General features: G+C 33.5%; 1 protein-coding gene across 1 annotated transcript in view; it reads left to right on the top strand.

The window, feature by feature from the left end:
* DOCK1 (dedicator of cytokinesis 1) overlaps nucleotides 1-16,559 on the top strand; it is a 399,928-nt gene that overhangs the window by 337,553 nt on the left and 45,816 nt on the right. The window contains exons 39-44 of the mRNA XM_026704953.2: nucleotides 6,656-6,745; nucleotides 8,951-9,055; nucleotides 12,744-12,885; nucleotides 13,570-13,648; nucleotides 15,173-15,257; nucleotides 16,175-16,261. Coding sequence (XP_026560738.1) covers nucleotides 6,656-6,745; nucleotides 8,951-9,055; nucleotides 12,744-12,885; nucleotides 13,570-13,648; nucleotides 15,173-15,257; nucleotides 16,175-16,261 — 588 coding nt within the window. The remainder of the gene's footprint in view (nucleotides 1-6,655; nucleotides 6,746-8,950; nucleotides 9,056-12,743; nucleotides 12,886-13,569; nucleotides 13,649-15,172; nucleotides 15,258-16,174; nucleotides 16,262-16,559) is intronic.

Below are 16,559 nucleotides of genomic sequence, written 5' to 3'. Positions count from 1 at the left end.
TAGAGAAAATTTTACTACTAACAGAGATACAAAAGTGGGTGGTAGGTATAAAAAGGTTGACTATCCCTGGTCTAGACTAATGAAGAGGAGGAGTAGGGTAATATGGTAGCAATATCCCTGTCAACCTATTCTCCAAAGTATTTGAGGACAGGACGTAACAGGTAGAAGATCATTAAAGAAAGATTGAATCTAGAAATTTCTTCACAGTGTAAATAATTAATCAGTGGAATGACATTTCTCCAGAAATTGTGGGTGCTCAATCACTGCAGGATTGTAGAAGACATTGGACAACCCATTTGTCTGAAATAGTATAAGTTTCCTGCTCAAGCCGGGGGTAGGACTAGAAGATCGCCAAGTTCCTTCCAAACATGTTATTCTCTATATTTTCATAGCACGTCACCTTTGTTAATTTTAACTTTAGTTGGTTTTGTGTGTGTTTGTGTGATTTCCTGTGATCTGCAAACCTGAACCTTTGGGTTAGCTTGTGAGTCAGTATAAATCAGGAAACTGATTAATTCACTAACCAGATTACATGTGACATTTGGCTGTAAATGTGTTTAATGAATTCAGATAACATTATCTCTTGAGTGCTTCATTTTTTCTCAAGGATCCTTATCTGTCTATCAAATGATAGCTACGTATATTAAGGCTGTATATATTGCAAATAAGAAGCAAAAGAAATAAATCCAAGAAGAGACAGGAGGATATTATTAATGCTATAAGTTTTTTATATATACTTGATAAAAAAAAGATCCTAATAAGATTCAAATTGGCAATGCTAGTTTCAGAGTTATCAAAACATTTTCTTGGAGGCATTTCAAATAAATTGTTTCCACAGTTCATTCATGTAAAGTTAGAGAAAATTTCTGTGTAAGTTTGTATAAAGATCTAAATGATACCCCACAAAGCATTTATGTCCATTTATAAGAAATGAATGAAGGAAACTTCTGAATAACTTTTTCAGTAGAGGACAGAAATAAATAAGATGAGAAAGTATCACAGCTTCTCAGCAGGGAATGAAAAAATGAAAACACAGCACTAGTTTCCTAAGGTTGTCATCAGTATGGTGATCAAGGAAATTCAACCATTGAAATATACACTTTTGGGAAGCACCTTTGGGAATCTTCCATCTGAATACTGATAATAAGAGAAAGGTAAAATAGACCTATATTTAGAAAACTGACGTCCTGAGAGTGCTCATCATTCCATATTTCACTCCTGTTGATTAGGAAGCCACTGAGATATTCTCTAATTATCAACTGAAGTACATCTTGTACTTTACTGATGATTACAAGTATACTGTAGAAGAGTAATTTGTCTATCCGTTTTAACATTATTACTTCTAATGACAAGGTAAACAAATTTTGGAATAAAATACTAGATATTTATTCTATGAAGAAAACTAAAATAAAAATAAAATATTCTTGAGAATGCATTTAATGTTATTTTTAGACCACTGTTATTTACATTAAGGCAGGGGTGTCAAACTCATGTCGTCATGGAGTCATCACATGGTATATGGGACCTTTTCCCACTTCGATAAACTGGGTGTGGGCAGCACATGATGCATCCAGCCTGTGGGCTGGGAGCTTGACAGCCCTGCATTAAGCCATGAAAGAGAAAAGCAATTCCTCTCACCCAGGTGCAGAGGACTTCACCAATGCGAATCATAGTTTCAAAAAAGTAATTTTTATCTAGGTCTCAGTAGGAACCACTTGAAATACTGAATTAGCCACCCTTCCCTACTCTGTCAGTAGGATTTGCATGTACTTGTAAAGGAAACCTTTTAAAGGTACCAACTTGCATTTAAATTTGATAAAAGTAAACTTTAAATCAAAGAAATAAAACAGCCAAATGAATGTTGGGTCTTTTAAATATATTCTTCTGATTTTCTGCCATTTTTAAAAATAATTTAATTGATGACTGATTTTTTCAGAATAAATTATGTAGCTCTTTTACTTTAATTAGGTATACCCAATGCTTTGCCAGTAAAATGTGCAAATTGTAATAATTTCTTCGCAAGTTTTGCCAATATTTCCCTTATTTCAGGTATTTTCCAAGTTTTTAGTGTATACCATCTCATTTTTTTCCCATTAACATCGTTGCTCTACCTCACTGATCTCCCTTCATACTGTCTAAATGAACCTTTTCAAATACCCTTTTCATTTTTCCTTTCCTACTTAATTCCTCTGCCTTCTCCAGGCACTGTTAGTTAACAAAGTGCTATTTGCAGACTTCCGGTTTGAGCTCCTTCAGTGATCAACTGAAATCTGCGATCCATGCTCGCCGCCAGAGTGCCCCAAGCCAACTGGTTTTGGGGCTAAGCCACCCGATAGAGGTGGTGAAGAGGGGGGAGACTGCCAGCAGGGTCAAGGAGAGCTGCATCTTTCCTCCCCAGCTGGCCATTACTCCCTTTCCCAAAGGTGGTTGCAGCAGTGGTCAGAAATACCAACCTCAAAGAAGAACTCGACCAAAAAAAAAAAAGTGCAGGAGGAAGATAAGAAGAGAAAGTTTTGGTTGACTGGGTTAAACTGAAAAAGCAACAATGTAAGGTACCCTGGAATTTAAACTATAAAAATAACATTGTTCCCAAAGAAGATTTTAAAGCAGCGAAGGAAAGAGGGAAGGGAAAGGGTTTGTTTTTTTTTCTTTCTTGCTTCCTTATACTGACAACTAAGAGACTTAAGTAAGAAATTGACAAAAATCCACTTTGACATTAATAGGCATTTAAGCTGAAAATAAAATGTCAAAGGGATAATAAAGATTTTTGGATATTTAAAAACTTTTAAAAGCAGGAAAGGAGAGAAAAGGAATAAAAGGGCAGGATCTGGAAAAATGGAGGAGACTGCCTGGAACTAAAAGGAATTTACAGTGAAACCTTAACAAGATTCCTAAAAGATACATTCCTACTGAAACTTTGTAACAAAATAATAGAACCCCAGGAAGAGAAAGTGGGGGGGGAAAGCAAGAAGAAACAGTTTGGGATTATTTGGATTACTTGGTGATCTCTCGATTTTTGGTTATTGCATTTAAATGACTAAAATCAATTGGGTGGTTGTTTAAAAGTGTTTAAAATGGCGCCACTTTTATTAGAACTGAAAATGGAACTTAAAAAGCCAAAAGAAGATGCACAAGAAGGGAGAGGTTCTTTTTTTTTCTTATTTCAATTCTTAGAAATGGAGATCTGGAACTATGAGAAATAACAAGAAACGCTTGTAGAACAAGAAGATCTGGACAAAGAAGAAGCCATCTTTAATGATCAAGTAATTTTATGTGGGGGGAAAAAAGGAAAGGGGGGAAAGAGAGTGAAAAGTTTAACATTTGAAAAAGCAACCAAAAAAAGAATAGTTTGAAAAATAATTACAATATTAGAAAGCAACAGAAGTGGGGATTACAGAAGAGAGAATTAGAAGTAAAGAGACAAGGGGGTAAAAAGGGGAGGGAGAAGAAGAGGGGGAAGAAGGAAAGGAAAAGAAGTTATAAAAGACAGAAACAAGATATAGAGAAACACGGAAAAGGTATAAGGATTGAACTTATAAGCCTGTTTAGAGATAATGGTTGAAAATTTAACTGAAAAAGGGATTCTGCAATGGTACATAATATAGTATTGTTATATTAGAAATAGAAATAATTTTAGAAAATATGATGACTAAAATGATGGATAAAATATTTATTGTAATATCGTGGAATGTTTGTTAATAAATAAATGAAAGAAAGTGAATGAGAGAATGAAATTAGGAAAGGATGGGAACATTTTAATTATTATTAATGATTTATAAAAATATAAGTGAAGAGAAATATGGGGAAAAAAAGAATTAATTATGGAAAGTCTATAAGTGTTCACAAGGAAGTATGATATACAATTGAAAAGAATAAGATGTTAAGATTTTAATGAATATTAATGATAGATTTGAATTGGAATGGAATGAGTGTTTTATTTAGAGATATATATAATTTTTTAAGAATATAGTGTGTATTTTAAGAATGTGCCAAGCAGAATTTGATTGGAAGCTATGTATTATATTGGTTGTTATAATCTTAAAGGTATAAATTGAAGTTTAAATAAGAGTTGAATGGATCAAATTAAAAGATATAAAGGTGTCATACTCCAATTAGTAACTACAGGAGAAAATTTGTTTAATGAGAAAAGATAATATGAAACTGAAACAGGACAGATAAAAGTACAAATATAATGATTTGAATTGAGATATGAGATAATTAAAAATAAAGTTGAGAAAATCAAAGGAGGGGAAAAACTATGTAGAAATTGTTAAACAGTAATAAGACATGGAATAGAACATAAAGATGAACATGAAATTGAGTTTGTGTCTGTATAAAGAAGTGATAACCCGTGATCATGCTATTCTCAAAAAAAGATGTTTTATTTGTATTATGTCTTTTTTGTGAAAACTCAAATAAAATTTATATTTTTTTAAAAAAGCAAAGTGCTATTTGCTTATTGATTGGCTTGTGGTGAAAGGCAGAATAGAAATCCTGAATACATAATTGAAATGGCGTGATATTAATTTTTTTATTGGTTTATGTCCCACCTTTATTGTGATAACTCAAGGTACTGAACATATCTAATCCTCCCACCTCCTATTTTCCCCGCAATAACAATCCTGTGAAGTGACCCAAAGCCTTCATATCTAAGACAGGAGTAATGCTCACAGTATCCTGATTTGTAGCCTGGTGACTTAACCACTAGACCAGGGCTGTCGAACTCCCGGCCTGCAAGCTGGATGTATCACGCGCTGGCTACGCCCATGCCCCGTTTAGCGAAGGGGCAAAAAGTCCCGATACCTCACATGACATCGTCGTGACGACGTGACTTTGACACCCTGCACTAGACCAAGCTGACTCTCACCTACTGTATATAGCACTAGTACATACTAAACTATGGTATGAGTTTCTCCATAATTGGATCAAACCTTCACTAAGATAAGCACCTAACCCACTTTGTTGTGGCATATAGATGTATTATTCCTACCATGGATATTCAGTATGGTAGAGGTTAAATGTTAATATCAATACAAGGTTCATATATGCCTTTTATGGATAAAGACACGAAGTTAGGAAGCATGACCCCATGGCTTATAGACACCATGTTAGGCACAAAGACAGCTGGGTAACTTTCGTGCAGACAATTCTTCTCAGCCTAGGAAGGAGGCAATTGCAAACTACTTCTGAAAATTTTTGCAAAGAAAATTGCAGGGACTTGGCCAAATAGTCACCAGAAGTGAAGCATGACTGGAAGACAAAACAAAACAAAAACTGTTTATAGCTGCTTTTAAATACATGAAAGCAAAAGTTATCTTAAAAGGGCAGAAGTGAATGAAGCTGGAGATTCTATAAAAACAACTCCTTTGAACAAGGAAATTACAACTTTTTAAAATGAAAGTATAGATCTTGAGATTAGCCAGGGGATCAGAATTTTTGTACTCTTCTTGTTGAAAAAGAATCAGATTCTAAAAGAAAGACCTCTCTTTTTAATTTGTAATTTTAAAATTCAATTGAAGCAGCTATATACATTTTTTTTTTCTTTTCAAGTTACTCTTCACTCCCGGTGACTGTCTGGCCAAGTCCCTGCAATTTTATTTGCAAAAATTTTCAGAGAATCTGATTCTTTTTCAACAAAAAGAGTTCAAAAATTCTGATCCCCTGGCCAATCTCAAGATCTATACTTTCATTTTAAAAAGTTGCAATTTCCTTGTTCAAAGGAGTCATTTTTTATAGAATATCCAGCTTTATTCACTTGTGCCCTTTTAAGATAACTTTTGCTTTCACATATTCAAAACTTAGATGGGAAAATGCTGTTATGTACTGAGTATCTCTCTTAGGGAAGCTCATTCTTCTGGAAATTTGTCATATCATAAATGACGTTGAGGATTTTTTTTTCCAAAGCAAGAAACCTTAGGAACAGCTGAGACTGGACATTGTTGACCTTAAAAAATAGATTTCAGTGATAGCGATAGTCAGATTGCATTCTCAACAACTACTCTGGGTGAACATGTTGCTTGTTATGGAATCTTCATCAGATAGTAGAAACTAGTTTTATAATATCATATAATGACATTATATGTTTTATATATCTGTGTATGTTTGTGTGTTGCACATATAACCTGTCATTTCTCCAGGCTTTTCATAGTTGTCTCCTATTTTGACATCTTGTAGTTTCCATGCCCATAGATCTAACCTCTGCAACACTAGGTTACAGTGGCCCTTGTAACCTGTGTAAGATTTATATACGTGCTTAAAACTTCCTTACAATTACATCAATGTAGTCATAGGTTTTTGTAGAACAGTCACTTTCTATACTTCTTCCACACTATGTATGTAACATAGGATAGCTGAACTCCATACTTTTCCTACTTTTATGAAATTAATCAGAATGTTTTTCTCTAGCCAGGACAATTTCATCTGAATTGGTTGATATTTACATTATTTAAGTGTCTTTATATTACTTAACTCTTTATGTTTATCTTTTTGATTAGCCAACTTTTTAATAGCTAACTAGAATTTGTCAGTAAGCGGAGGTAAAATTGAAAATGTTATTGCTGTTATTGAATAAATATTAACTGAGTTCTAGTTTTAAGTACTGAAAATTAAAAAAAATATTTTTAAACTTAATTAAAATTTAATTATATTTTAACAGATGTGGGAAGAAGCCATTGTCTTGGGCAAAGAGCTTTCAGAACAATATGAAAATGAAATGTTTGATTATGAACAACTTAGTGAAGTACTGGTAGGTTTGTCTTTAACTCACTGTAAATGACTTTAATCACATAAGTATCTCAGTATTAATTACAAAGCAAATTTGCAAAGGATTATGCTGATATCTGAAATGAGCATATTTCACAACATATTAAAAGTTTGAATTAGAAGTATGCCTTTTTAACAAAGCATATTGTACTTATTTTACAGTTTAGATAGTCCTTGGATGGTAATTGGGATCGTAATTTCCGTTTGCTAAGCAATGCTGTTATAAAGCCCAGTGTCACATGATCACATCATTTTGCAATAGCTATTCTGAACAGTCCTAGTTGCTGTTGTTAAGCAAGAACTGTGTGGGTTGTTAAGTGAGGACTGACTTCAGTAGTGGTCTGGGCCTGTTTTAAGAGCAGAGTTTACCATAGAGTTATACTGAAAGGTTTATTACTAAACAATTAGCTTGTGAAACTTTATGCACCGAAAGTTTTTAGCAAATTTCTTTGCATATATTTTCAGATGGGTATGTAATTATAGTCTCTCTTGTCCTTTGAGTATAATAAGTGATGATATACATTCAAGTACCTCCTCTTCTCTTATGGTGTTTCTATATGGTGCAAAATATAAGTTGGTGTAAAAGCATATTATGATATCTGAATTGAATCAAGCAGCAAACTAAAACCAGAAATTTATACCTAAAATAATTAAAGCCTAAAGATGCAAAACATCTTGGCTCTCCCAGTGTTAAGTCTGATGAGCTCATCTATTTTTATTCAAAATACAAAATCAAAACTCCTATGTCATTAACTGTGCTGAGCTTGACTAATATGGCATACACACAGACACAGACACACATAGAGAGAGCATGTACATCCATACACTGCTCTCTCACCCCCCCCAAAAGAAGGTGGGATATAAATTTGATATCAGTGAATTTAAAATAAAAGTTTCTAATTCACCCCATGACAGTTGCCCATATGTATGCACGTGTATAAAATACACTCTAGAATCCCTTGGGATCAAAGCAGTCAACATCTTATGGCAGAACACACTATCGAAAAGCAACCTATGAAGTGATAAAACAGTATCACATGCTGGATTAAGCATACCATAAATAAGAAGGCCTCTTGATGAAGAACTTTCCAATCAATTCTTGTAACTTCAGTCTTTCTGTAGAGGAAGCAGACATGTTTCTCATTTAAGAATTAGGTATAAGGGAAGAATATGCTTGAACGTAGTATTGGATATTAGAAAAGAAAAACAGCATTATGACTAAGGGGTACTACTCTTCGTAGTAGTGCCAGAGTAGAACATTAGATTATTAAGAGTTGAGCATTAGATTGTTACTCTCCCTAGGTTCAATCAAAAGCATACAGTAGTCTGAGATGGAAGAAATACTTTCAATAGTGCTTTCATTTATCTTCTCATTAAAAATCTGCCCTGTTTGGAGCAATACCATTGTATATTTGTTCCAGGTAATTCAGCTATAAAAGCTGCAAGTAATTCTCTGTATCTAACTATCAGATTTTCCCATTGCCTACTAGCTGATACATTTGCAAAAGATTTTCAGTACAGTCCATAAATAAAAGAAAATAAGAGAAATTGGCCTTCTCTTTTCCATTTATCAGTTAGATTTTTCACAGAAAGTAACTTACCTTATTAACATAGCAGCCTATAGAACTAGGATGAAATGCATTGAACCAGGGGTGTCAAACTCAAGGCCTATGGGCCAGATCCAGCCTGTGGGGGGTTAAATCTGGCCTGCGGGGCCACCCTGGAAACAGCAAAGGACTGACCTGCAGTGCCTCTGCCAGTGAAGACAGAGCTTGGGATGATGTGCGGGCTCCGTTTTAGCTGGCAGAGGGCTGCAGGAAGCCATCGTGGCTGAAAATGGGGCGTAGGGGGGCACAGGAAGAAGAAAGAAGAATAAAGAGGGAAAGAAAAAGTAGAAGGAAGGAAGGAAGGAAAGAAAGAAGATTAAAATGAGAGTGAAGGAGAGTCTGCCTTAGCACTTGACACCACAGGTGCCCCTGACGCAAGAGACATCAAGCTGGCCATGCCCACCCCAGCCCACCGAGGTCAAGCACAACCCTGATGTGGCTCTCAATGAAATTGAGTTTGACACTCCTGCATTAAATATTTCTTATTTGTAACTAGCTGTGATTGGAAAGGTTTACGAAAAAAAAGAAAATACAATCTCCAGAAAAAGAATGTTCTAAAAACTATGTTTTTCTTAACACAGAAAAAACAAGCACAGTTCTATGAAAACATTGTGAAAGTAATAAGACCTAAACCAGATTATTTTGCAGTTGGTTACTATGGACAAGGATTTCCAACATTTTTACGGGTAAGTTAAAAAAAAAACTTCTCTACTTTGATTTTGCTGCAGGCTAGAAAAACACATATATTCTATACACTTTGAATGAAAGACAGTATTCCAAATGTTCATAAATCCAGTTTATTGAGAATAAAATAGAGTGGAAGACACAGTGGGTGGTCATGGTACAATAATATTTTTTTTGAAAATTTTATTTGGGTTTTCACAAAAAAACCATAATACAAATAAAACATCTTTTTTTGAGAATAGCATGGTCTCCGGGTTATCACTTCTTCATACAGACACAAACTCAATTTCATGCACATTTTTGTGTTCTATTCCATATCTTATTACTGTTTTACATTTTCTACATAGTTTTTCCCCTCTTTTAATTTTCTCAATTTTATTTTGATTATCTCAACTCAGTTCAAATCATTATATTTATACTTTTGTCTGTCCTGTTTCAAAATTTCATATTGTCTTTTCTCATTAAACAAATTTTCTCCTGTAGTAACTAATTGGAGTATGACACCTTTATATCTTTTAATTTTATCCATTCAACTTTATTTAAGCTTCAATGTATATCTTTAAGATTATAACATTCAATATAATACATAACTTCCAATCAAATTCTGCTTGGTACATTCTTAAAATACACACTATATTCTTAAAAATATATATATATATATATATATATATATATATATGTATAAAACACTCATTCCAGTCCAATTCAATTCTATCATTAATATTCATTAAAATCTTAACATCTTCAACATTTCTTTTCAATTAAATATCAAACTTCCTTGGGAACACTTATAAACTTTCCATAATTAATTTTTTTTTCCATATTTTTCTTCACTTATATTTTATGAATCATTAATAATAATTAAAATGTTCCCATCCTTTCCTAATTTAATTCTCTCATTCACTTTATTTCATTTATTTATTAACAAACATTCCACTAGATTACGATAAATATTTTATCCATCATTTTAGTCATCATATTTTCTAAAATTATTTCTATTTGTAATATAACAATACTATATTATGTACCATTGCAGAATCCCTTTTACAATTAAGTTTTCACCCATTATCTCTAAACAGGCTTATACTTTCAATTCTTATACCTTTGCCCTATTTTTCTATATCTTGTTTCTGTCCTTTATAACTTTTTTTCCTTTCCTTCTTCCCCCTCTTCTTCTCCCTCCCCTTTTTACCCCCTTGTCTCTTTACTTCTAATTCTCTCTTCTGTAATCCCCTCTTCTGTTGCTTTCTAATATTATACTTATTTTTCAAACTATTCTTTTTGGGGGTTGTTTTTTCAAATCTTAAACTCTTCATTCTCTTTCCCCACTTTCCTTTTTTCCCCCCACATAAAATTACTTGATCATTAAAGATGGCTTCTTCTTTGTCCCAATCTTCTTGTTCTACAAGTGTTTCTTGTTATTTCTCATAGTTCCAGATCTCCATTTCTAAGAGTTGAAATACGAAGCCAAAAGAACCTCTCCCTTCTTGTGCATCTTCTTTGTACTTTTTAAGTCCATTTTCAGTTCTTCTAAAAGTGGTGCTATTTTAAACACTTTTAAACAACCACCCAATTGATTTTAGTCATTTAAATGCAATAACCAAAAATCGAGAGATCACCAAGTAATCCAAATAATCCCAAACTGTTTCTTCTTGCTTTTTTCCCCCACTTTCTCTTCCTGGGGTTCTACTATTTTGTTGCCAAGTTTCAGTTAAAATGTATCTTTTAGGAATCCTGTTGAGGTTTTAGTTCCAGGCCGTCTCCTCCATTTTTCCAGATCCTGCCCTTTTATTCTTTTTCTCTCCTTTCCTGCTTTTAAAAGTTTTTAAACATCCAAAAATCTTTATTATCCCCTTGACATTTTATTTTCAGCTTAAATGTCTGTTGATGTCAAAGTGGATTTTTTTTTAAATTTCTTGCTTAAGTCTCTTAGCTGTCAGTATATGGAAGGGAAGAGAAAAAAAACAAAACCAAATCCTTTCCCTCCCCTGTCACCTTCACTGCTTCAAAATCTTCTTTGGGAACAATGTTTTTTTTAATAGTTTAAATTCCAGGGTACCTTACGTTGTTGCTTTTGCAGTTTAACCTGGTCAACCAAGACTTTCTCTTCTTATCTTCCTCCTGCACTTTCTTTTCCGGTCGAGTTCTTCTTTGAGGTGGCCATTTCTGACCACTGCTGCAACCGTCTCTGGGAAAGGGAGTAATGGCCAGCTGAGGAGCAGAGATGTGGCTCTCCTCAACCCTGCTGGCAGTCTCCCTCCTCTTCACCACCTCTATGGGGTGGCTTAGCCCTGAAACCAGCCGGCTCGGGGCGCTCCGGCGGTGAGCATCAATCGAAACCACACACGATCGCGGTTACAGTCTGTCAGCGAAGAAACTCAAACTGGAAGTCCATGGGACAATAATGAATACTCGTTTTGGGTTTTTTTCTAGAATTTTGGTTAATGTTTTGATATTTCTGACATTTTCTGATGCTCTAGAATTTAACTTCATTCTCCCACCCCAGTTTCCATAGGCTGAGTAAGTCATTCACCAATGTTTTATTTCCCATGGTTTAATGCTGGATGAAAAGCCAAGTAAATCATGAAGTCCACCTCTGTTTTATTAAAAAATATTGCTAGAAAATGACTCATATTTCTTTGGTGGCTTCACAGTTATAGAGATAGATGCTAATAATGTTGAATAACTAAATGCAACCTTGTGGAAAACCATGAGAAATCACTTGGGAGGTGAAAAAACTATCGAAAATATTTGAACTTGAGTAAGGCGTAGAATGTGAAATAACACTGCTACTCTAAGAAATGGACCAGAGCATTTCCCCCATGTTCAAATGCATTATTTCTTTCTTTTAAAGTAGAAATATAATAGCAGAAATTGCTTATGTGCTAAATGGAAATATTAATAAAGTTTTCATAGACAGAATTTAATGAAGTTAGGTTTTCAAAAATATTAAACAAAGTATGTTAGCTTTCTTAATGAGACAATAGCACTCTTGCGTTTGTTCTGAGCAGCTAAAAGATGTAGGGTGTAGTAGTCACAAATGAATGTTTAATAATAATTCTCCCTCCTTTTTTTTTTTTACTCTCCTGCCTACTGTTTTTAAATTTATCCATTTTGTATTCTAAAGACTTTGATCCTTATATAGTAGCAATAAAAATGCACATAAGAGTTCAGTCCAAAGAAAATAATTCTTAGAGTAGACCCAGTAAAATCTTTGGGAACATTGTTTTTGTTGAGTCTATAATTGACAGGTTTGGTACATGTTAGTAGATTTTTTTTTCCGTAAACCCAGATTTAACCTATAAAGATCACTTAAACCTTTAAGGGAATTCAACTAACTAACATAAAATGATCATAATTAAAAAAAAACCCTCACTTGCAAATAATTTTCCATTCCATAAGTTGAAAACTGTAATGTACTCATTTAATTTAAAAACATGTATCAGAATAAAAAAATGATGAATGTTAAGTAAATATGTGGAAGTATAAGCATATTCTTATTTCAGGATCCCTTGTTTTTTAAAAAAACTATTGATTTGTGTTGTAGAATTTTATTTTCTATTGGTTTCTAGAAATGTTTTTTTTCACAATGTAGAAGCAATCAAATATATTCTCAACCAGAAATTGTGTGCATTTGTATATTTAACTGGAATCTGTCAAAAATTTAAAACATTATTTATCTGTTTATAGAACAAAGTTTTTATTTATCGAGGAAAAGAATATGAACGCCGTGAAGATTTTGAAGCAAGATTATTAACACAGTTTCCTAATGCAGAAAAAATGAAGACTACATCACCTCCTGGTGAAGATATTAAAAATTTTCATGGTCAATGTATCCTTTAAAAGTTTTGATGGCCTTGCTGTAATCAGAATCTCAACAATATATGGATTCTTGCCATACCTATGTTGTCTGATTGTTACATATGAATTGTATCTAGGCCAAGATGTTAAGATGGAGTGAGATTTAGCCAAATGTGGCTGATCATGAAGAAAGCTAAAGATGTTTGGATTTGGATCACACTTGAGTGACACGCCAAGAAGAAATTCCAGAACTATAGCAATAGCAATAGCACTTAGACTTACATACCACTTCACAGTGCTTTACAGCCCTCTCTAAATGGTTTACAGAGTCAGCATATTGTCCTCAACAATCTCATTTTACCCACCTTGGAAAGATGGAAGGCTGAGTCAACCTTGAGCCTGGTGAGATTTGAACTGCCAAATTGCAGGCAGCTGGCAGGCAGCAGAAGTAGTCTGCAGTACTGCACTCTAACTACTGCACCACCATGGCTCTATAGAAACTGGGGGGGCAATGGCAGGCAGATTACTTCCTTTCCTTTTCTTATGATGGCCAAAGAAGTCAAAAAGAGTCAAGCACAACTTGAGTGAATTATTTTTTATCATTAGTGTGTGTGTGTGTGTGTGTGAGAGAGAGAGAGAGAGAGAGAGAGAGATTAGGTATTTTAGTTGCAGAACTTTAACTAGACATCACTGTAATTCTTAACATGTAACACAGATATCCAGTGCTTTACAGTAAAGCCAAAACTGGACCTACCATCAAAATTTCACAAGCCTGTATCAGAGCAAATATTAAGGTACAAACATTTGAAATGAGCAATTACTCTGAATAGCTTTCGTAGACTGCACCTGGTTAAATGTATTACCTGCTAAATGGCCTGAGGAACTGCATCTAAATTTATCAACACAAAAAGAAAGAGACAGTTTAAGGTGCAGCAAGAGATTATCTTTTTTCCATTTATCTCAGGAAAAAAAAATAATTTTGAGTTCATGGCTGCTCTGTCCCTCATTCTCTGTTTTCATTTATTTTTCAATATTGAGAAAAAGTAATTTGTGCCTGGCTTTTTGTTAGCGCAATTTCTGTTTTACCTCTCTTCTACACACATGCACAAGGCAGTACCCCTGATAGATAGTACTTTCAATCAGGTTTTGTTTTCTTATTTCTTAACTGAAATAAGAGATTTTTGAAACTCAAAATGACCTATGCCTCCTTATAATTCCTTCTAAACAGTTTCGCATAAAATAAATGAATGTAGTCTAAATATTACATATCACTAGTAACCAAAATGAAAGGTTTCCTGAGAGTTATCATGGCAGTACTATCTAAGGCATTAGTATACCATTAAAATAACATATCTTCATATCTTCTGAAATCTGTGTTTAAAAGCATTGTTATTTATTTGAAAAATTAATATGGCCATAAGCATTCTCAGAGGCGAAGTCATGTCATTGTCATAATGTCATCACCAAGTTGATTTAAATTATGTGTAGGCCACAGATGTCATGACACAATTTGCCAAATAAGTTGTAGTGAACACTGATAGTGTCAATACCATAGCATTAAACTCATGACAGCTGAGCGCATCCAAAAAGAAGACTCTTGAAAAAGCTTCTCTAACCAGATTTATTAAAATAGAAAAGGGATTTGATTACAGAAATTTCAACAACTGAATGCTTTTAGAACCCAATTTATAGGAATTCATTTTCATTCTCTTGGGGGGAAAACCTTTTTAAGCATGAACATATGAGCTAGTTCTCAGTTTTCCAGATAATAGAATAATGAATGTATGTTTTGAACTTATAATATTTTTCAGTCTGCCGTTTCTCTTTCCCAGACTCTAAGAAAAGAATCTTCTTTCTCAAGTCTCAGTTGAGGGAGTCCTAATGCAGAATTTCCATTCAACCATCACATGCAATAGTGGCCCCAGACTGATCACAATCTCTTAATAAGTCTTTATGAGAAAACTGGTTTTGCTTTTTACTTTGCTTGCACAGGCCTAAAGTACTGGCTAGTTGTGATATTGCAGACCAGAAAACTTTCTACACATAGATTAAAATTTAATTATGAAAAATAAGCAACATATTTATTCCTTATCAAAACCTGACACTAAAATTTGGTGGGATGATGACCCACTTCCATGTATCGTGTTAAGGGATTGTGATATTACAGTTTGAAAATCCTAATTTTAGGCTACTAAAATACATATATTAGCTCTATAAAAATATCACTTCCCTACAATGTTTAATACTTAAAGCCTTATTATCATCGTATTGTGGCCATATGAGAATATAAATGCAATTGTGTGTTCTTCTCTTTCTAGTTTCTATAGGGTAAATGAGGTTCAGCGGTTTGAATATTCAAGGCCCATTCGAAAAGGAGAGAAAAATCCAGACAACGAATTTGCGGTAATTTGAACATGTTATGCAGTTTTCTTAATGTCTTTTAAATATGCTTGTATAATATGTAAGAGCATAATACGCTTTCTGTAAATCTTTACAGTTTGTATGAATACATGACATTTAGTTTCTTGTGTTATGGAATTTCTTGTCATCAAATGCAAGATGAACAAAAAGATGAAACATTTAGTGTTTAGTTTTTTAAAAAGTGGTTGCAGTAAAGATTCTAGTCATGAAAAATTAATTCCTGCATGAATTATTTTCATTAATACCAATTTTTTTCCCTTTTAGTTTAACTAATTTAAAATACTTAAGTCAAAAACTAAAATGGCTCCATTGAGTTAGGCTCCATGTATGCATCATATTATTGGCAAACAAAGATTATAAACACTTTATTGAGGCTAAATTATAAATAATATTAAATGCTTCTCTTCATATAATGTGCAGCTTGTATCAGCTGGATGGGAGATGAGAGATAATTAAAGGAGATAGAATAGGAAAAGAGAGGATATTAAACTCTTTTCCTCCATCTTCTGAAACTGATATTTGCACCAGTTGGGGATTTTATCTCATTCATTTTCTAAGCAACAGCTCTGTACAGTTTTATCCTCTAAAAATAGCTGTCTACAGAATACTAGAGGATGAAATAATTGCATAGGCTGTTTATATATCTGCATGTTGAAATGAGGGGAGAGATAATTCACTTGTGTTTTCTATATGAATACAAAAGCTCATGACAAAATGTAAAGAAAATTAATTAAACTGGATGCAAAAGTGTTATTTTACCAATTTTGGGTGGATGTGTTGCCACTGTGGCATTAATACAGTTGCTACTAGGCTTTTATATAACGACTACAAATTTTGGGTTAGGATAAGTTTGTCAGTCTATAAGCATTTTACTTCAAAACTTTTCTCTTAAATTACAGAATATGTGGATTGAGAGAACTATTTATGTGACAGCGTATAAACTACCTGGTATTTTAAGATGGTTTGAAGTCAAATCAGTATTTATGGTAAGTTCAAGTCAGAAGATATGTAATAAGGTCACTTTATTAGATGGGCAATGCTTTTAAACAAATCAAAATGTATATAATTTTCTGATTCTTACATTTGAATGTTTGCAGAAATGTTCCATGAATTTATATTTGCGTCAGTCCTTCTAGGAAGACCAGACCAGGAAACCAAAGTCATGTAGGCCAATATTACTTTTTAAATAATTTTTTAAAATATGTTTCCCCTCTGTTTCTATCTTCCAGACAACTAGAACATTACACCTTATTTGGGAAATACCTTGCTGATTTTTTTTTAGGT

This window comes from Pseudonaja textilis, chromosome 4 (genome assembly GCF_049901715.1).
Source record: "Pseudonaja textilis isolate UNSWEBS1 chromosome 4, rPseTex1.2, whole genome shotgun sequence".
NCBI classification, from domain to species: Eukaryota; Metazoa; Chordata; class Lepidosauria; order Squamata; family Elapidae; genus Pseudonaja; species Pseudonaja textilis.
This window is presented reverse-complemented; position numbering and strand designations above follow the sequence as displayed.